At 51.3% G+C, this 21,730-nt stretch overlaps 1 protein-coding gene across 1 annotated transcript in view; it reads right to left on the reverse strand.

Moving 5' to 3' along the window:
- Positions 1-259: 259 nt before the first annotated feature.
- Positions 260-21,730, reverse strand: part of OTUD7A (OTU deubiquitinase 7A) — a 285,170-nt gene continuing 263,699 nt past the window's right edge. Inside the window, exons 10-14 of the mRNA XM_064376338.1 lie at positions 14,777-14,904; positions 12,432-12,581; positions 4,488-4,602; positions 4,104-4,188; positions 260-1,663 (exon numbers count right to left, since the gene is read on the reverse strand). Coding sequence (XP_064232408.1) covers positions 260-1,663; positions 4,104-4,188; positions 4,488-4,602; positions 12,432-12,581; positions 14,777-14,904 — 1,882 coding nt within the window. The remainder of the gene's footprint in view (positions 1,664-4,103; positions 4,189-4,487; positions 4,603-12,431; positions 12,582-14,776; positions 14,905-21,730) is intronic.

Below are 21,730 nucleotides of genomic sequence, written 5' to 3' on the forward strand. Positions count from 1 at the left end.
TGAGTTTCCACAGGTACGAGGCAGATGCTAGGCTAGCACACCCACTTCCAACAGTATGACTTATTTCCTATCCGTCTACTACCTGAGTGGCGTCAGTGTAGGTTCAGGCACCATTAGGAAAGTTTGACCAAACACGTACACGGCACTGACCGAGGAGGCGCCGGCCTTCCGGTGGACCACGGCATGTAAAAAAGACACCGACAGAATGGAAAAGAAATCCTCGAAGGGAGAACCTCGCCGCCCGCGCCGCGCCGCGCCCTCACGGCCGGGCCCCGCGCGCCTCGCGCCGCCGCCGCAGCTCCTCGCGGTAGCAATAGGAGCAGTAGTGCTCGGTCTCCGCGCGCCCGTAGAACGCGCAGTTCTCGCGCTGGCAGCGCCGCTGCGCTGGCCCCGGGCTGCCCCGGCCGCACTCACCGTTCGAGCGTGAGGCTGGCGCGTCGGCGTCGGCGAACTCCAGGCCGTCGCGCGCGGCGCCGAAGCCGTTGGTGTAGGTCTGCGACTTGTGCTCGGCCGCGCCCGCCGCCCCCGCCGCGCCCGGTAGGGTTCCGGGCACCGCGCGCGCCAGCGACTCGACCGTGTTGACGGTGCGCAGGGCGGCGGCGCGCGCCGGGCTGTAGCTCTGCGACGACAGCGAGCGGTTCTGCTGCGGGTACGTGGCGCACGGCCGCAGCGCCCCCACGGCCGGCGCGCACGCGTCGTCCCGTGCGCCCGCCGCCTGCACGTGGATGACGCTCTGGCGCGCAGGCGCCGGGGGGCTGCGGCCGGGCACGGGTCCGCCGTTGCCCGCGCGCCGCACGCCGCCTCCCGGGGAGGCCGTACCGCCCGCCGCCACCCGCGCCGCCCGCCCCGCCGCGGGCCCGGGGCTCGGCCGCTCCTTGAGCTTGAGCACCAGCTGCGTGGGCGGGCCCGGGGACGCGCGCTCCGGGCCCGGCGCGCCCTCCGCCTCCGGTCTGCGCGGCGGCCGCTTGGCGGTGGAGGAGGTGGAGGCGGCGTCCCGGCGCCGCTGCTCCTGCTCGGCGCTGAAGCGCTCCTGCGCGCTGGTCAGGTAGTATCCGATCATCTCCTCGTGGAACTGGTGCCGGTGGCTGGTGAGCAGCAGGCCGGCAAAGATGAACTTGCGCTCGCCCTGCATGGCGGCGCGTAGGATGTTGAGGCTCAGCTTCACGTCCGTGCTGTACTTCCAGGCGTCGCCCCGCGGCCCACCGCCCTTCTCCGCTGGCGATGCGCCCGCCTTGTCCGTGGGCGACGGCGTGGTCTTCTCCGACGGCGGCGTGCTGGCCGACGCGCCCGACTCCTCTTTGCTGCCCTTGCGCGACTTGGCCTTCTTCTCCTTGCCGCGCTCGGCCGCGTCCCCGTTCTTGCCGTTGGCGGAATTGGCGCGGCCCATCTTGCCGTGCACCAGGCCGCCGAGGCCGCCCATGTTTTTCTTCAGCTTGATGCCCAGCGTCTTGCTGAAGCTGCCCAGCTTGTTGGCCACGGAGTCCGCGCGCGTCTTGTCCTTCTCCTTGCGCTGCTTCTCCTTCTCCTTGTCCTTGCCGTTCTTGCCATTATTGCTGTTGGAATTGCTGCACACCGAGTCGCGGTCCGAGTCCAGCGAGTCGGCCAGGGACTGCACATCCTCCCCTGCCGAGGCCGTGGGAGACTCCGGCTGTGCCAGGGGCGCCTGTGTGGAGAGGGCGGGTGGGGGAAGGTGGTTAGAGAAGAGCTGTCCACGCGCCGGCCGAGGAAGAGGCACCTTGCCCTGTGTTGCCTTGGAGGCTGGGGCCCGCGAGCCTCATTGTCCCAGGGCTGTGCGGAAGGAAAGGAGCGGATAGGGTCGGGCTCTGATCTGCTGCAGTAATAAAAGGATGTAGGGACCGCTAATCTGCGTGTGTCTTCTGGCCAGGGAAGCTGGGGTGTACTCATTCTTCCTCTCTGGGGAACTCAGGTATTTGGTGGCTTGGAACCCTGAGTGGGGAAGTGGGGGCAGGGTGCAGATACCCCACTTGGCCTTGCGCCCCAGAGCCTCGTCACAGTTTAGAGAGAATGATCAGGCCCAGACTCTGGCCTTCTCTCATTGTAGAGGCCACCTGCTTGACCAGACACGGGTCCCAGGCTGGACTCTGTAAAAGTGGAGGCCTTCGGGGCTGGTGCGGGGGTGGGAGGGGGAGTGTGGGGAGGGCATTGGGCCTGCACATAAGTGTCTCCCTTGAAAAGATGTCTCACCTGCTGACGTCAGGCAGGGGACAGAAACCTTGCACTCAGCCTCATTCACTGGATCTTGGATCAAACACCCCCTCGTTTCAGGGATGCCAAATGGCTTCAGGGGTTCCTTTCTCAGTTTGGCAAGGTGGAGTGCTAAATTGCGAAGGTTCTGAAATAGGCCTGGGCTCAGCAAAGATGTTTCCATTCCCAGAAAAGAGCTCTGTGGGGGTGGGGCGGGGTGGGGAGGACGCTGGGGAGCACACCTTTGATGAGACCCACTGATGTGGTCAGCCAGTCCGAGGAGGGCACGGCCATATCTGGGGCTGGGGGAACCTGAGAAGGGAGGTGGGAGGGCAGAGAGGCAGGCAGCACCTGCTGCTGCTCTGCAGGGGACCTCCCTGGGTGAGGAGAGAATTCTGATGGAGTCATTGGATGGGGGTGCAGGGCCCCTCATGCTGGCCCCTGGGTGCTGCAGGAACTGGTGCTCATACCTGAACAAGCGTTCCTGGCCTCCAGGGCACGAGCCTGGGAGAAGGCCCATTGCTCCCCAACTTAATTTTTGTCCCCCCCCAGACCCCTCAAACAAGTCCAAGAGACAGTGACTATCTTGTGATCAGGCCATCCTGAAGCAAAGGTGAGCAGAACTGACTCACCACCTCCCACTCTGAAATTCCTTTCCCCTTCCCACCTGGGGTAGGAAGGTGTAAAATGTGTCAGACCGGTGTGTGAGACACTAAAGGGTGGACACCTGGGCTGGGCCAGGAAGGGAGGTGCGCCTAGTGCTAGCAGGAGCGCACTGGGAGCCGGCTCAGGAGCCCCTGGCTGGAAGAACCCTTCCCACGGTTGTCTGCTGAGGGCCCTGCATCTGGCTTGGAGGCACCAAGGCCTGGCAACTGCAGGCAGAGCTACGCTTAGCCCGAGAGCCTCCTGATTCTAGATGCCGAGCTGCTGCCATCACTCTCCATGTGGGTGCTAAAGAACAACCACAGCACCACGGGCGTGCTCCAGGCCTTTGAGAGGCAGGACTCAGACTGCCACCAACTGCCTGTCACTGTGGCATCAGTAAAATGGCGTAGCAGTCTCTGCCTCATGGAGCCCTGAACGATGAAGTGTGGGCAAAGGCTGGAGTCTGAGAGCACTGAACAGTGCCGGGCCCGACTCCTTTACTCACGCCCTCCTTTACCCATTCCTTATGAGCCACACTTTATGCCTGGGTAAACGTCTGGAGAGACCAATTATTTGCAGGCTGCTTTTTACAAATCCTTTTCCCTGGCAGTTCCCTACTGAGATTTCAAAAATCACCAGTCAGATACTTAAAATGAATCCCTCAGCATCTGCAAGCAGGGGCAGCCCCAACCCTCTGGAGGCAGGCAGCCTCATGGGACATGGGTCCCTCTCCTCACCTTCCTGCCAGCTGCACCCACCAGTGTACTGCTTCCGGGAGGGGAGGAAGGGGGCGCTGAGGAATCGCACTCTCAGCTCCCTGGCTTTTCTGAAGACCCACACAGTTTATGATTAATTTCGCTCTGCGGCAGCACATCGTGTTCTGATCTCAGTGGAGATGGTTTTGTGTTTTGAATTGCCTGTCGTTTGTTTTCTGAGTGGGTGTGTTTATTCCTTCTGCAGAAAATAGGGGGACAAAAATCCCTTAACAGGAGTGCATGCTTGTGTGCACACACGCCTACACGTGTGTACACACCCACTGGGTCCAACCAGAGCTACTTTAAACCACAGCCAGGGTGGCCCCAGCTGCATGCAGCTGGGATGGCTAGGTCAAAGGGGATGGGGGGCTACTGGGCTGTGGGTATGGCTGGGGTGAGCGGCTAGGCAGGCATTTGGGAGGATGCATCCTGGCCAGGCTGGAGCTGAGCAGCCTGGACCTTGCCACCAGGTCTGGTCCCAGCACACGCCAGGCTCACCCGTGTCTCGGAGGGGATCCGGATCCAAGTCACATTCATATAGCTGTGCAGAAGGTTCAGCTTGGCTTCTAGCGAGAGGATAAGGCTGGCAAGAGAAGAAATACCCTATTGAAATGGTCTGAGCTGGCCCTTGTAGCACCTAGCCCACCTGCATGCCAGCCATCCCAGGAGGAGCAGGGGTGGTACAGCCTCTCCCCAGGACGCCCAGCCATAGCCCTCCCTGTGGGCGCTGTGGGAAGGGGCAGAGTAGGGTCTTACTGGGCACCCAACCCGCCTGCATGCCAGCCATCCCAGGAGGAGCAGGGGTGGTACAGCCTCTCTCCAGGACGCCCAGCCATAGCCCTTCCTGTGGGCGCTGTGGGAAGGGGCAGAGTAGGGTCTTACTGGGCCAGCCGGGCGTTATCGCTGTCGTCTTTCCCCCACTCCCAGTCCTTGCCAGGGTCCACTGCAAAGTGCAGAGGCAGCAGCTTGTGCTCAGAATCCGTCAGGGGGATCACGGCTGGAACAGAAGAGACAGAGCTGTGCTGGGAGCCCCGGCAGTCCCCAGGGAGGATGGGAAGGGGATTCCCAAGCCAGGTGTCCGGGTCACAAGTGCACCGAGTGGAGATTTACGCAGATCTGTGCCAGCAGGAGCATGAAGACCATAGGTTTCAAAACCACTATTGCTGGTTTTTAAAATTTCATATTTATTGTGGACAGTGGAGAGCAGTTGGAAGTGTCACCTAGACCCTGGGTCTCTGGGTCTGTCCAATGGCAGACACTCCATTGGACATCAGAATGGGTAAAAAGCTATTGCTGTTTCTAGGAAAGACCTAGGCAGGCTAGGCACACTGTGAGAGGCCACCTGGGGCCCAGCTCTCGTCTCATTCCAGAGAAGGGCCGAATGTGCAAGTCAGGTGAGCAAGGGTGTTGCTGACCTCTACTGGTCTGTGATTTTGTGCCACAAGTCTATATTAGTGTCTGAGACCCATGGACCCACCTGTCCCTGCCCATAGGAAGCTCGCCTGTGCTGGGGACAGATAAGCAGGTTAACAAACACCTCATAATATCAGGTGGTGATGAGCCCTGGAAGGGTAAACAGCAGGCAGAAGGCAGTGATGGTGAAGCCTTTTTTGGGTGGGGGTCAGGGGGTCCTTTTGAAGAGGTCACATGTAGGTGGAGATTGCAGTGAGGAGTGACTGGCTGGTTGGTACTCAGACGAATTTACTCATCACAAAACCTCTGCAGTGAAACTCACCACCTGTGGGAAATCCTGGCTCACTCCAGAAGGGCTAGGGTGGAGGGGGTATCTACAGGTTTGGGATCTTCTAGGAGCCTCTGAGCTGCTGAGGGACTTGGTGAGAGGAGTCCCTAGGGACATGGCTGACTCCTCCCAAGGGCATTGTCAGGGACAAGGGGCAGGAGGAAGTGGGAGATGGTCTCCCCAAGTTTGTCCTCGGAGCAAGCAGCAGCCTCCTCCATGGGCTTCACTTAGCTCCCCTGCTTTGCTTCCTTGCTGGGGTCCATGATTCCTGGCAAGGGTGCCATGGCAAGAACAAATAGGCAAGGAAATAGATCAAATGGAAGGCTGAATACCAATAGTTGATTTGGTAAGAAATTGGAAAAACTGACTCAATGCTGCCCTCCAGTGTTGCTTAAGAGGAAAAGTGGGCACAAGGAATCCCCCCTCCCCCCGCACCTATTCTTTCCCAGCTTCCCCAAACTGTCTATAAGGGAAATGCAGCTTCGCTGGCCGACGACCAGCTCTGGGCTTTTCATTAATCTGGCTTGGGATTGGAAAGCGCAGTGCTCTGGTTTGAGAGCTCGGGGCAGCTTGGCCTGGCTTCACTGCAGCCTGCTGGGTTTTGCCTTGACGTGGCTACCCTTCCCAGGGCTGAGCTGCAGGGTAGACACACCCAGGGAGGGCTGCAGGGCTGGCTCAGGGACAGGTCTCCCTTGGGTGGTGCCCAGCAGCCTGTCCCATAGTTCTATGAGTCAGTATGCAAACAGAGAAGGGGTTAGCCTCGCTTCCCACTCATGGGGCGGGGGGTGCCAGAGGCGCTCCCCATGCCCAGAATAGAGCAGTGCAGCTCCCGGGAGTTCCAAGCCTCTGTGAACAGATGGGCCAAACCAAAGTGTCCGGGAAAACAACTCAAAAAGCGACATTTTAAATAAGCATCTCCCGATCAAGGAAATTCAGGAAATATTGTTCTAGAACAAGAATAATCTGTTAGAAGCAGTTCCTCTCGAGCAGTTTGGACATTTTGGGTCTGGCGGGGTAGAGTTACCATTGGAAAGCATCAGCCCAGCCCCTACTCCATGTCCTAGCCGCCCCGCCCCCAGCATTTAGGGTCAACAGGCACCTAGCAGCACCCATGGTCTTCGGGGAGAAGCAATGTGGGAAGTGCTGGGTGATGTGCTCAGGCATGGGGGGCCCCTCCCCACTCCCCTGCCATGGTGCCTGCAGAAGACGGCGGATCCCCACTGGAAGAGCTGCCTGCCAACCGAGAACACCCCTTTAGACTTCGCTTGTGTGGGAACCAGACTTCCATTGTGTTAAGCCACTGTGATTTTGGTTTGTTTCAGATAAACCACCTAAGCTAAGACAACAGCCCACACAGTCACCCTCACCTCCCTATCATGGGGTTCCTCCTCTCCTCAACAGTGGGGCTGGAACGGCCTCTCTGGGCTGCCCAGGGCTCCAGTGCACGCTGAGAATACCTCTGAAGGTGCTAGTGCCTCTCCACCTAGAAGGGCCTGGCAGCCTCGCGGCCTCGATCTGGGTGGGGTGAAGGGCCAGGTGCTGAGTGGGACACGCCTGCTCACAATTGAAGACACGGAGGGGCCAACAGGAAGGCTTCTCTGCAGCCTGTGGTGAGGGCTGGGGCTGCAGAGCCCAGGGAGAGTTCTGGCCAGGAGGCCATGAAACAGGCCCTCCTCCTGAGCAGCAGCTGCTGGGGACGCCTCTGCCTGTCTGTCACTGCACACCCTGAGATTTCCCTATTGGAAACCTGCTTTACCAGCGGGGAGCAGCCACGCAGCGGCTTGCCCTCTGGTGGTAACTGTAGAACAGCAACTGCTTTTCAAAATGAGCCTAGAAAGACGGGAAAGGTGTTTTGTTTGTTTTTGAAAGGCCTCATGTATGTCTTTTAGCCTGGAAACAAATAGGCATCATCTCAAACTAGCCTGAATATATTCAGAGTACTTATTTTATAAAAAAATCAAGATTTCTGGTTTTTGTCTCGGATGTGAAAAGCGGGAAGAGCATTGTTCCACCATGACAACATGCCAATCAAACACAAATACACAATTTATCTTTAACTCCTCAGACAGGTGAAGTCACAGGGGAGCCGACTTACCCAAAATCTAAGGAAAGACAGGTGCCTCCAAGGAGAGACAGCAATGAGCTTAAGAGGGGCCAATTCAGCTGAACCCCAGTAAGACTAATTCAGCTAAAATGGTTAAATTGGTAAAGGAAGAGTATCAGCTAGTGAAATAATATCATGCCCTGGGGGCTGAAGATATAAAGGAAACTCAGATGCGCTTGCAGGCTCCTCTCCACAGGACCTAGCTGGTTCTCCCAAAAAGGATTGGCAAGAATTCTGAGAAAGTGTCTCCATAGACATTCCATTCTATCTCTACCAAGGAACAAAAGCTTAAACTGCAGAGGGTAGGGCAATGAACACTGGGTGCACTAAGGTTCATGTTCTCTGTTACTCTGATTAAGCATCTGTCTTAGGCAGGCACTGTATCCCTGGATCTGGGGATGGGGGTGACCTTCCTTGGCTATTGTGACTAGATTGGTCCAAACCCGGACTCTAAAAACCTAGCAAAAAAAAAAAAGGCATGCATCATGCATTTTCCAGGAATGAAAGTGATTCACTGCAGTCTTTACTGTCCTACTTAAGATATCTGGCTTTCAACAACAACGAAAACCTATGAGGTGAAAGGAAAGATAAGAAAAAATCCAACACATTGATGAAAGACAAAGCGGTCGATAGAACAAGACTCAGATATGACATGTGTTGAAACTATCAGACAAGGAATTAATAAGTTAAGGACTAATAGAAAAGCTGGATACCATGCAAGATTTGATGGTTAATTTTAGCATAGAGAACAAGTCTATGAGAAATAATTAAATGAAAATGCTAGAAATGAAAAACACAAATATAGAGGTAAAGAATGATTTTGAGGGGCTGGTCAGTTGACTTCATATAGCTGAGCAAAGAATCTGTAAACCTCAAGACAGATTATTAGAAATTATACAAACTGAAACACAAAGAAAAAAAGGAGGTGGGAAACTGAACACAGTAAGAGCTGTGTCAACATATCAGGTAGCCTAAGTTCTGTGTAAATAAATCCCAGAAGAGAGAAAGAACAAGGCAAAAGAAAATTTTAAATAATGGCTAAGAAGTTTTCAAAATTAATGACAACCATCAACACAGATCTAAGAAACTAAGAGAACACCAAGCAGGAAAAATAACAAAAATATTTCTATAATAGCATCTTAATGCTTCTGAAACCCAAAGACAAAAAGCAAGTCTTGAAGGCAGCCTGAGAAAAAATTAGCCAGGCGTGGTATTGTGTGCCTGTAATCCAGCTACTCCGAAGGCAGAGGCAGGAGAATTGCTGGAGCCCAGGAGGTGGAGGCTGCAGGGAGCCGAGATCACGCCACTGCACTCCAGTATGAGTGACAGAGTGAGCTACTTTCCCAAAGGAAAGCGGAGTGTGGAGGTGGGCAACGCTGTGCTTGGTTTGTTTGGGACTTTACCAAGAGTTAGCTGTCATTTTGGACTGCAGAGCCTCCTGGGATATTTGAGGGTATGCTCAGCACACCTGTATCCCCTGCCTGTGTAACTGGGCACCCCACATACAGCTGCCAGGGTCTGATTGCTTCATTGAGTCTTATGGTATGGCTGTGCGAGAGCATTTATAGAAATGCGGATTATTTTATTCTGTAATAAATAACTGGTTTCCTTTGACTTCTGATGTGGCGGTATTAAATTGACTTTATTCCAACAGAGGTAATACTATCCGTGATTTTCATTTCAGGATAACGAAGAGCACACTGCTCAATGCTTGCTATAAAAGGAGGGGGAGTTGGGATTGTTGGACTGGATGATTTCCAAAGTTCATTCCTAGGTTCTGTGTTTCTAGGAACTAGGTGGCCCCTCTGCTTCTCCCGTTAATTGATTTGATTTTTCATAGTGCACACGTGCTCAGTGGCCAGTATGAACTGTCCTGAGCTGGGCGCCGAGGTAGAGAATGCCCAGATCTGGGTTTCACAGTGCTCCCCTGGGGGCCATTTTAAGATGTGGCTGCAAGGACGCTGCTTCCTGCAAAAAGCTGAAAGCCCAGGGGTCAGGGTGTCAGGGAGCAAAGGACTAATGCCCTCCCCTGGAGAAGGCAGGTGACCATTATGTGTGGAAGCTACCAAGAGTATGCATACATTTTATCTAAAGAGGTGGATTTGCAAAGCCTGGGCCACTCAGGTTGCCCGCAGTGGACCAATCCCACCAGCGCCTGACCTTCCACCTCCAGCCCTTCCCTCTCTCCATGTTCATCCCTGGCCTGGAAACAGGGGAGGATTCCTGAACTTGAAGACGGCCAGTGGCAGCATCAGCAGTGGCTGGGCCACCACAGTAGCACCTATAAGAGGGGGCTTCCCTCAGAGGGAGAGGGACTCGAGAAGTTTAAAGAATGCCTCCTGGATTTTTCAGCCTCTAGGAGCTGGACGCATGCGGATGAGACATGATGGGCCATGTAAGCAGGTGGGGCCGGTGGGGGGCGGGTGGCAGGAAGAAGGGAGCCTTGTCTCAGCCTGAAATACATTTTTCATCTAATTTCCCGGCTCCCAGAGCATCGTTCCTCAGGCACAAGGACATGGTGTCTGCTCTTCCTGGGGCCTGTGATCACTGTATCTATTAGCCTCTGTCACAGGGTGCTCTCTCTACAGGATGGGCAGGGCACCATGGCAGAGGGTGACACCTGGGCTTCATAGTGGGGGCCAGTGGTGTCCTGGCGCTTGACGTTCTGGAGTCTCCCACCTCCTGCCACCCACCAGGGTCTGCGACTCTGAGGTCTGGTCAGCTGGCTCCAGCAGGTCTGAGCCTATGGCCACGGTGTGGCAGTCTCCTGTTTTGTGCTCAGGGGATGCGGGGTCCTATCCTAGAAGCTGCAGCCTCACTGTGATTTGCATGTCCCTCTCACTGAGATGTGGTGTGACTTGAGAGCACAGCTGGGACTCTGTCCCACCCCCCAGTGTCCCTTGAGGCATGGAGGGAGGGCTGCAGAGGGGAAGGTCTAAGGGGGCACACAGTCCATGACAAAGAGGTGGCCATGGCACCTGCCCTGCAGTGGGTAGTGGGGACCCTGTGGGTGAATGTGCAGCCTGGCCACATGATGGTCTTGGAGGCAGGGACCTGCAGCGCCCCAGGAGGACCCCAGCGGCCTGCTCTGGCTGTGAGGGAGCACAGGCCCACACCACACTGGCTCTGAGGGCTGGACTGGGACCAGATCCCAGTGTTTAGAAACCAGGTCATCAGAAGTGAAACCACCCATGCGGGCTCTCCTGAAAGGTGACGAGCCACAGCGCCCTCCACAGCATCCTTTGAAGGGAGGACGCCTTCCTATGTGCCTTGAAAACATCAAGCAGTATCTGCAAGGCCTAAGAGAGTACTCAGTGCCTTTTGCGAGGAGGGAGTCCGGTGTCTGAACTCCATGCTCGGCACTGGGGGATGCTGGCGCTGGGACCATCATCTTTCTCTGACCACAGAAATTCCCTGGGGACTGGACAGAGGGAGCAGCCCCTGGCCTGGATCCCAGGTCTTGAAAAGGCCCTTCTGGTCTCCCAAGAGGTGGGGTCAGCCCTGAGAAGAATTAAACCCCCGGGAAGGAGGTGGAGGCATTCTGGACTGAAAGCAGAAAGACGATGGAAAGGCCAGAGCACCTCCCAGGCCTTAGTGATGAAATCTTCCCTTCTGTGGCCAGTGCCACTCTACAAATAATAAAGAACTGGCATATGCCATTCCTCTCACTGTGGGCTGCAGCCTCCGGCCCTTCTCTTCCTGGGACTCTAGTTCTGCGGCCGCTGCTCGTGTGGGCTCCCGGGAGCTCTGCATCTGCTCTTGGGAAAGGGTCATGAATGTCCTGTGCGTCCCTCACCTTCAGCCTCTGCGCCACAGCCCCAGCCTCATTCCCAAATCGACCGCCAGGCAGGAAGTAGACACACTGGTGCCTCCTCTGCCCAGGGGCTGGGGGAGGCTGGGTTCTGTTCATTTGTCTGCGTCCCTTCCTTGCCAGCTGTCTGCAGGAAGGGGTAGCTTTGGGGAGTCCTAGTGGGGGCAATCTTGTTGCTGTATTTACTTCCTGAGCTGTACACTCAGTGGAAAAGGGCAGAACCTTTTCCACTTCCTTCTCCCTGTTGGGCCTGGATGGGTCACTGCCCATTCCTTGGGACCATACCTAATGGCAGGGACTCTGAAATAGTTGGTCTTGCCTGTCCATCCGTCTCCTAAGGGAGTGAGTCTCTGCCTATACCACAAACAAGAGTGACAACAGGAAGGGGTTTCCTCCCCACTCTGCTGGTCACACATCCATCAGCAGCTAACATGAGCAAACAGCAATTGTTCTAAACAAAATCTCCCTATTTCCCCAGCAAAGACATTGACTAGTGCCCTGGAATTGTGCAGTGCACAGCCTGTGGGGCTAGCCCAACGTTGGCAACACTGAAATGGCTGCTTAGAGGAAACTCAGCTGCAGTGCTTTGAAAGGAAATGTCATTCTTTTGAGTTAAAAGCTTACCCTGGAGCAGGGGTGAGCAAACTCTTCTCATAAAGTGCTAGTTAGTATTTTAGATGCTACAGGCCTCAGTGTCTGGGGCTACTCCTCTCTCTGCCACTGCAGTGCAAAAACAGCCATAGACAATGCATCTGTGAATGAATGTGGCTCTGTTCCAATAAAACTTTATTTATAAAAATGGGTGGTGGGCCATAGTTCATTAAAACTTGCTCCTGACGTTTTTTTTTCCCCTTTAATTTACATCTAAGACTAATTACATTCCTATAAAATATTATATATGTGAAAGAGAAAACAGTGAAAACTATTTAAGGGTGGGATTTCTTTGTTTAGTATTTTAAAGATAATGTTGTCTGTAACACTGATATTTTCAATGAAAACATTTACACATACATAAGGTAGTTTTATGCAAAAACCATCAATGCTGAGTGTGCACAGGTGTGCTTCTAAGGGGAGGTCCCCACAGTCACCTCCCTACGCAATGGGGTCCTTTCTGATGGCTCTGCCCCCACCCCAGGCCCCTGTGCGCACTCTCTTGGGAGCCAGGCATACCTTGTTCTCTTTGCTGGTCTCTCTGTTCCATGGACACAAGGGCAGAGAAATGCGCTTGATCGTAGGCCAGAACCAGAGGCGAGCAGTGACATCTGTTGGGAGGGACCTCCAAGGGCAGGTAGATCCCTCCGAATGGGATGGGTGCGAACGCTGTGGACACAAACCAGGGTGAAGGTGTGAGGAGCAGGCAGCCCCAGCTGGGAGGGGAGGCTCCTCCGTCCGCATCCCTCACTATCCCAGGAGGCTCCGTGGAGGAGCAGAGGGACAGTGGGGGCAGATGGAGGCAGTGCTGAGGGATGGGGCTGAGCGTTTCCAGAGTCATCTGCCTGCCCCAGGACTCCTGCTGCCCTGAGACCTGCACCGGTGTTCAGGAGCCCGGGGCTGGGATGAAACTGTCACCCAGGATGGTCAGAGCAGCCGCAGCCTGGAAGCCCACGGTTTTCTGGATGTACCTCTTCCTCTCCTAGTGTTTGGTAAAGCATTTGTATACAACACAGTATCTACACTTCTCAAGGGCATATTTGTTCTATATTTTGAGAATCTCCTGTTGAATCTGAAGGAACCAGTCAGAGAGGTCCAGGACCAAGCTGTAAGTCAGATGGGAAATGAGAATCAGAGGGGTCAAGTCCTTCAGTGACAGGGACACAATCTCACTCATTTCCTGACTCACAAAAAAGAGGGCAGAGGCCAGGCACAGTGGCTCATGCCTATAATCCCAGCACTCTGGGATGCTAAGGCGGGCGGATCATGAGGTCAGGAGTTTGAGACCAGCTTGGCTAACATAGTGAAACCCTGTCTCTACTAAACACGCACAGCCCCCCACCCCACTGCAACACACACACAAATTAGCTGGCTGTGGTGGCATGTGCCTGTAGTCCTAGCTATTCAGGAGGCTGAGGTGGGAGAATCACTTGAACCCAGGAGTCGGAGTGCAGTGAGCTGAGACCATGGCATTGCACTCCAGCCTGGCAGAGTGAGACTCCCTCTAAAAAAAAAAAAAAAAAAAAAGGGCAGAAAAGCCTAAAACCCTCACCGAAATAGAATAATTTCTGGAAATATCTGTCCTAAAGGAACATCTGCTTTTAGGTCATAAAACGCCTTGCCTTTTGGCCCCAGAGTCAGTGAATTGCTGCATCCCTTGAGCAGAATTAAGGGATGGTAATTTCAGGCACGTCTTTGATGAACTCTTAGAGTTCCTCCCTACCCTCACTTTTTCTAAAGCAGATCACTGTGGTTCTGCCCACAGGAGAGTCTCACTGAGGGGCGGCAGGGTGGGGCACTCTGCAAGAGAGCTGTGAGTAGAACGGTAGGAAGCATGGACCTTCCCCCGCCCCACAACTCAGAGATCTGATGGTGGAGCGATCAGATCAGTCCTGGGCTTACACAGCAGGGCCCCAAGGCACATCCCGCACTGCACCGATTGCTGAGACCTCAGCAGGTCTGTGTCCCTGAGCCGCACAGGTAAGGAGGTGGACCAGGCAGGACCTGTGTCTTTCCAGTTCCCTGGCTACACCATCATCGTGGGTACATCAGATTTTTTTTATGGCATCTGTGATTTAGCATGAAGAGCCATATCCTGATTTGTAGGACTCCCTGGAAGACCCGTGGCTTTTTTGAAGGTGCAGGGGTAAATTCAAACTGGGCTGGAGGGATGCTCTGGGCAGCTGCACGCTGGAGGGAGGACAGGCTTTGGAAAACCGTCCCTGCCCTGGGCTGATTCCTGCTGGGGACACTGCCCAGCCTCTCTGGGCTTCAGTTTCATCTCTGTAAAGTGGGGAGGGTGGTGTCCATCCTTGGAGGTTGTGGCTAGGGCTGAATGGAGGAACATTTGAGGAGAGGTCATGCACAGGGAGTGGCTTTCGGTGGGCCAGCCATAAACTGCCCTTGCCTCTTTCTCTGCCAGTTCTGATTCTACCACAGTCTTGCCTAGTGACTCTATGCATTCTGTCTTCCTTTCTTTTTGGGTAAAAAAGCCACTAACTTTCTTCAAACCACACATAACCTGCAGAGGGGTGGGAAGGCACCTGGGTGACCGAGTGCCTCCAGGACATGGCCCAGGGCTGCTGGAGGGGTGTGGGCTGTCTCCTGTGCCCTAGGCACACGACAGGAGACAGGAACCCCTCTGGGCTTCGTCCTGGTCCTCACATGACCAGATTTCTCCTGGCCACCTGCTGTTGACAGGCAGGGCAGCTGGTCAAGAGCAGTCCCTGCTGCCATCAAGGAGGCGAAAGAAACACGTCGAGTAGATCTTTGCACAGAGTAATGCTCTGTGGCCTGCCTGCCCTTTAGCTGGGATGCTAGGCTTTCTGGGTCATGAACACAGCACACCTCTTTGAGGAACTTACCTTCTCCACCTGAGTCTCTTAACATTGTATCTGCCACAACAACGATGGGTCTTCTTAATATATGGGCTAGGACAAACACGTGGAACTCTTCCAGGCTCTCGTACACGGGGTCCTCAGAGTTGTCCACACTGTGAAACGAAACAAAGCCAGCCGGTCACTGACTAAATCAGGGTGGAGGATGAAGAAAGTGGGGGCTGCTTTATACAGGGGCTGAGCCCTCCCCACTCTGGATCTCATCTTCATGGACCCCGGCAGCCGTGCCATCCTGGGCCACGTCTCATGCCATCTGCCGTGGCAAACACACAGGTCCCAGCTCCCTAACCCCACCGTGGGAGCAGTCTCAGAAGACGAGTTGGAGAGAGCCCGCAGGTGAGGGGTGCTGGCCACTGTGAAGGCGAGTCTCTCCGCAGGTGGAGGCGGCCCACCAGAGCCTGTGATGGCAGGGCTGCTGGTTCTCTGGGGTGTTTCACAAGGAAGCAGTGGGAACTGGAGGGATGGAGGCTTCCTCTCTATTCATTTCCCTGGGCACATCTGATGGGCTGGGGGGTCATTACCACCAAAATATGAGGAGCCTTCTAGAAGACGCTTGCCCCAGTGGAAGAGAACAGTGAGAAGGCTGTCTGGATTCTGATCCAGAGCTGGAGGGATGCGATGTGAATGTGCAGTCCAGGTGGCCCAGACCCTCCCCATCATGCCGCAGGCTTATGTCTGATGCTCAAGGAAAGAGCAGGCTCAAAGATGCTTCCACTTCTAGAACGTTTGGGCAGATGGCGGCAGCCTTGATGTCCCCCCACAGCAGGGCCACCCAAAAGGGAGGCGCACATTGAGAGGAAAGCCAGAGCTCACAGTGTTACTGGGCCTCGGCTGCACCTGCAGTGCCTGCCAGCTGAAGTGGCAGCACCCAGCCCCAAGACTCCCAGAGGTGGCTCTCAGGCTTGTTCCTGAGTGTCTGAGGAAAGCCCAGAATTAGCCGAGGGAATCTGTGAGGACAGCAGCAGGTGGGGCCAGGGCTGGCAAATGTGGCCCCTGGCATGGCCTGGAGAAAGAGCTTCACAGGTTCACGGGCACAGTTCCCAGCCACCTGCTTCACTGACTTCCGGAATGCAGGCTGTGAATCCTAGGGAATGCATTACCATCACCTGGGAAATTTTAGTTACACACTACCCATATTTTTTTTCTTCTTTATTCTTTTTCTTATGATTAAATTTCCTTTTTTTTATTTTTGAGACAGAGTCTTGCTTTGTTACCCAGGCTAGAGTGCAGTGGCGTGATCTTGGCTCACTGCAACCTCTGCCTCCCAGGTTCAAGCAATTCTCCTGGCTCAGCCTTCCAAGAAGCTGGGATTACAGGCATTTGCCACCACACCCAGCTAAATTTTTTTGTATTTTTAGTAGACATGGGGTTTGACCATGTTGGCCAGGCTGGTCTCGAACTCCTGGCCTCAAGTTACCTGCCAGACTTAGCCTCCCAAAGTGCTGGGATTACAGGTGTGAGCCATCATGTCCAACCCAATTTACTGTGTTTTAACAGTTAAAAAAATTGGCAGCAATCAAAACCTCAAAAAATAGTTGTGCACATACAGTAAAAAGAGCTTTTGTTTCCCTGAACGATTTGAAAATCAATAGCCAACCTGGTGCCCCATCACCCTGGAAGCTTCTTGCTCATTCTCTATGAACAGAACATCCTCCTACACAACCACCACACAGCCATTAACATCAGGAATTCACATGGTTACATGCAACCACTAGACCCCACACGTGTGTGCCAGTTGTCCCAGTAATGCCTTTAGAGCAAAGGTTCCCGCTCGGGGTCGCGTGCTGCATTCGGTGGTGGCATCTCCTTCGTCTTCTTCACCTGGAATATTTCTCAGGAAATCCTTGACTTCCATGACCTTGACATTTTTGAAGATTGCAGACTAGGTATTTTGTAGAATGTCCTTCATGAGGGTTTCTCTATTTCTTCATGGTTAGACTGGATTGGGTCAAGCTGAGTCCTTCTCGTGACATCTTCTTAGGTTGTGTGAATTGCAGATTGTCCCATCACTGGTGAGGCTGACCTGGACTGCTCCTTAAGGTCATCTCCCAGGCCTTGCCCCTGCAGAGCTACTGATTTCCCCTTTGAAATTAACAAGCATTTTGTGGGGAGGAACTTGAACCTGTGCAAATACTCCATTCCTCACCAAATCTTTATATGTTTATTGGTATCACTATGGAATTTTGGCTTTCTATTTTATTCAATGGGTTATAATCCATTAGTGTGATTATCTGGATGCTCAGATACTCCTTGATGTGGTCAGTGTGGCTTTTCTAAAGCTGGATCTGTGTCCTTATGACACCTTCATCATTTCTTTTTGTTTTTGTTTTTTGAGACAGGGTCTCACTCTGTTGCCCCCGCTGGAGTGCAGTGGTGAGATCACAGCTCACTGCAGCCTCGAACTCCTGGGCTCAAGTGAGCCTACCATTTTGGCCTTCCAAGTAGCTGGGACCACAGGGCACCACTATGACCAGAAAACTTTTCATTTCTGTAGAGACAGGGGTCTCACTATGTTGCCAAGGCTGGTCTCGAACTCCTGGGCACAAGTGATCCTCCTGTCTCAGCCTCCCAAAGTGCTGGGATTACAGGTGTCAGCCACTGTGCCAAGCTCTCATCATTTCTTAGAGCACTTTCTTGCTTCTTGGTGCAAAAAGATGATTCAAGTTCATACTCACACATGGATACACACTTGCATGTGTATGTTCATCTTTCTCTCTCTCTCCATGTTTATTTATTTTCATCTTTTTCTCCCTCTCAATATTTACACAAAACCTTAAGTTCAATCCAACCCCACAAAGTTAATTCTACTTGTAACTTTCTTCACTTACCGTGAGAAAACTTGTTTGTATTCATTCTAAAGAATTTCCTTATTTAATCAATCTTCCCGTATGTCAGCTATCTCCTCCTCTGCTCCCCCTCCCTGAGGTGGTCCTCTTCACCTGTTTGGCTGACATCTGGCTCTGGCCCCTGGTGTCCTCCCATCCCCCACCCATTCCAGATGCCACCTTGCTTTGACCCACCTAATGGCTTTAGAACTTACTTTTTCATCGAGGAAGGTAAGGGAAGTAGAAAAGGAATGTTTTAAATATGTATTGACATGGATACATATTCACACATAGACACACATGTGTTTTATGCCAGGTCTAAACAGGGCACTCCTGGGTGTGCATTTTGAAACATCCCAGGTGATTAGCCTGCCTAGCCATACCTGAAAGCCAAGCTGCGGTGCCTGGGGGTCAAACGCTTCTGGAAGTTGCTTGTTTGTCCCTGTTGCCTAGTATGCGCTGAGTGCCAGCAAGTGAATGGTTGAACAAGATAATGAACAGCACAGGGAGAGAACATGGAGTTACACGCTGCACACTTGGAGAGAGAAATACCCCACTTAGAAATGTGGAGCACAGATGATCAAAGAAGAAATTATCAGTTATTTTCTGCATTTATTGAGATGATCATATCGTTTTTCTTCTTAATTCTGTTTATGTGATATGTCACATTTATTGATTTGTGTATGGCAAATCATCCTTGCAACCCTGGAATAAATCCCACCTGATCATGGTGTATTATCTTTTTGATGTTCTGTTATATTTGATTTTCTGGCATTTTGTCAAGGATTTTTGCATTGAATACAATTCAGCATCACTTCATGATGAAAATCCTCAACAAACTAGGCATAGAAGGAACATATAATAAAAGTCATATATGACAAATCCACAGCCAATGGCATACTTCGCGGGGACAAGTCAAAAGCCTTTCCTTTAAAGACCGGAACAAGATGAGAGTGCCCATTCTCACCACTGTTTTCAACAGAGTACTGGAAGTGCCTGCAGAGCAGTCAGGCAAGAGACAGAAACAAAAGGCATCCAAATTGGAAAAGAAGTCAAATCATCCCTTTGTTGATGATATGATTTTATAATTAGAAAACTATAAAGACTCTACCAAAAACCTCTTATATTTGATACATGAATTTAGTAAAGTTTCATACTGAAAGCAGTAGCATTTCTATGTACCAGTAACCATCTAGCTGAGGACTAAATCAAGGAGGCAATCCCATTTATATTAGCTACAAAAATATCGAGGAATATATTTAATCAGGGAGGTGAAAGATCTACAAGGAGGACTACAAAAACACGGAAGAAAAAAGTTGTAGATGACACAAATGAATGGAAAAACATTCCATGCTCATGGATTGGAAGAATCAACATCATTAAAATGACTATGTTGCTACAACAATCTACAGATTAAATACAATCCCTATCAAGTTACCAATGTCATTTTTCACAGGATTAGGAAAAAAACAATAAATTTCCTATGGAACTGAAAAAGAGCCTGAATAGCCAAAGGAATCCTAAGCAAAAAGAACAAACCTGGAGCCATAATATTATCTAATTTCAAATGGTACTACAAGGTTATAGTAAACAAAACAGTATGATAGTGGTACAAAAACAGACACATAGACCAATGGGACAGAATACAGAACCTATAAATGAAGCTACATACTGAAAACAAGCTGATCTTCAACAACACCAACCAAAATATATACTGGGAAAATGGCACTATTCAATAAATAGTGCTGGGAAAATTGCATAGCCATATGCAGCTCAACAAGAAAAACAAATAACCCCATTAAGAAGTGGGCAAAGGACATGAACAGATATTTTTCAAAGGCACACATACAAATAGCCAAACATATGAAAACATACTCTACATCACTAATTACCAGATAAATGCAAATTAAAACCACGGTGAGGTACCATCTTACAATGGTCAGAATGGCTACTACTAAAAAGACTAAAAACAACATGTTGATAAGGATTTGGTGAAAAGGGAACACATATTGTTGGTAGGAATGTAAATTCGTACAACCTTTATGGAAAACACTGTGGAGATTTCTCAAAGAACTAAAAATAGAACTACCACTCAATCCAGCAATCCCACTACTAGGTATATATCCAAAGGAAAATGAATCATTATATCAAAAAGATACCTGCATGTTTACTGTAACACTATTCACAATGGCAAAGATATAGAATCCACCTAAGTGTTCATTAATGTAGGATTAGATAAAGAAAATGTTATATATATATACACACACACACACACCATGGAATATGACTTAGCCATAAAAAATAAATGGTATATTTTGCAGCAACATGGAAGGATATGGAGGCCATTATCCTCAGTGATATAACTCAGAAACAGAAAGTCAAATACCTCATGTTCTCACTTATAGCTGGGGGCTAAACAATGCGTACATATGGACAGGCAGAGTAGAATAATAGACAGTGGAGACTATGACAGGCCAGAGGGTTTGAGGGGGTGAGGACTGAAAAATTACCTATTGAACATTACCCATGTTCACTACTTGGGTAATGGGTACACTAAAAGCCCAGACTTCACCACGATGCGATCTTGCATGTAAGAAACGTGTACTTGTATCCCCTAACCATATTTAAATAAATAATAAAATAAACAAGAAACTATCAGTACAGTGATAAAAGGTGGATTCTTTAGACAAGAAGATCAAGGAAGGTTCCTACTTGAGAACCACCCCTAGATAAAGAGTGAACTTTGGTCTTATTTTCAATTAGAAATGTCTTTAAAAATGTGAGCTGGGTCCCACATCTGCGAAGTGAGGACACCTTACGTTAGCAGATGCTCCTTCTGCTTGGTCTGCTGACGGAAATCATGGCACCTCCAGGAATATACACAAGTATGCCTCCTTTCCTGCATAAGGCCAACCCATGGCCCAGGACCACCAGGTTGTGACGTGGGCACCTCCCAAGAATAAAATGCCTCTTGCTTTTCTTCAAAGATTGGCTGAAATTGACAACTCTCAGACTGTGTGTTAGGAAATTGCTTGGGATTCTAGCTACTTCTGAAAAAGTTTAATAAAAAGAAATGCAGCAAACACATTTCAGTGAAATTTCAGATACTAAACTACAAAGAGAAAGCAGAGAGATTAGCATGTGAGAAAAGTAAGGACCTAGACAGATGATGCCCTGGGGTCTGCCAAGGGGTCCCCCAAACGACCCCCCTTGCTCTGCTCTCTTTTCCTCTTTGTCCAACCGACTGGCCTCTCAGCTTCCACTTAACCCTTCTCATCAAACAGAAAACAAACAGATGGTTCTTTTAAAAGTTTAAAGAACAAAAATGATTTTCAACATAAATCAAGATAAGTTGTTGATTCCTACTCCGCATGCCTGGTCTGCATTTGTCAAGAGTGTGGAGTTATGTTTTTTGGTCAGTTCTAAGTTCAGGTTCTGGCTTTGTATCTTTCAGGCTGAGGGACATTGGGAGCTAACCTGTGATGGTTAATAGTATGTGCCAACTTGATTGGACTAACTGGTTCCCAGAAAGCTGGTTAAATATAATTTCTGCATGTGTCTGTAAGGGCATTTTGGATGAGATTAGCATTTGAATTTCTGGAGAGCAGAAAGCAGAGAGCCTTCACCAATGTGGGTGGGCCTCATCCCATCTATGCAGGGATGGGAACAAAACAGTGGAGGAAGACGGAATAACTGAACCTGACTGTTTGAGCTGGGACATGGACTTTCTGCCCTCAGCACTTGTGGTTCTTAGGCCTTCAGATTCAGACTGGATCCACACCATCAGTTCTCCAGCTGTTGGGCCTTTGTACTACACCACTGGCTTTCCTGGGTCTCCAGCTGGCACATGGCAGATCGTGGGCATTCTCAGACACCATAATCATGTGAGCCAATACCTACCATAAATCTCTTTATATATGTCTTTTATTGGTTCTGTTTCTCTGGAGAACCTGGACTAATGCACTATCTAATTACCTGACTCTCAGCCTCCTTATCTGTGATTGATGATAATGACAGCTTCATAGGCCTGCCTGACACATAACATGGGCTCAGTAGATGACACTGTTCAAATTCCCATCTGACCTCACTAACCCTT

The sequence above is a fragment of the Aotus nancymaae genome, unplaced genomic scaffold (genome assembly GCF_030222135.1).
Source record: "Aotus nancymaae isolate 86718 unplaced genomic scaffold, 86718_ANA_hifiasm-v0.15.2.pri h1tg000014l, whole genome shotgun sequence".
Classification (NCBI taxonomy): Eukaryota; Metazoa; Chordata; class Mammalia; order Primates; family Aotidae; genus Aotus; species Aotus nancymaae.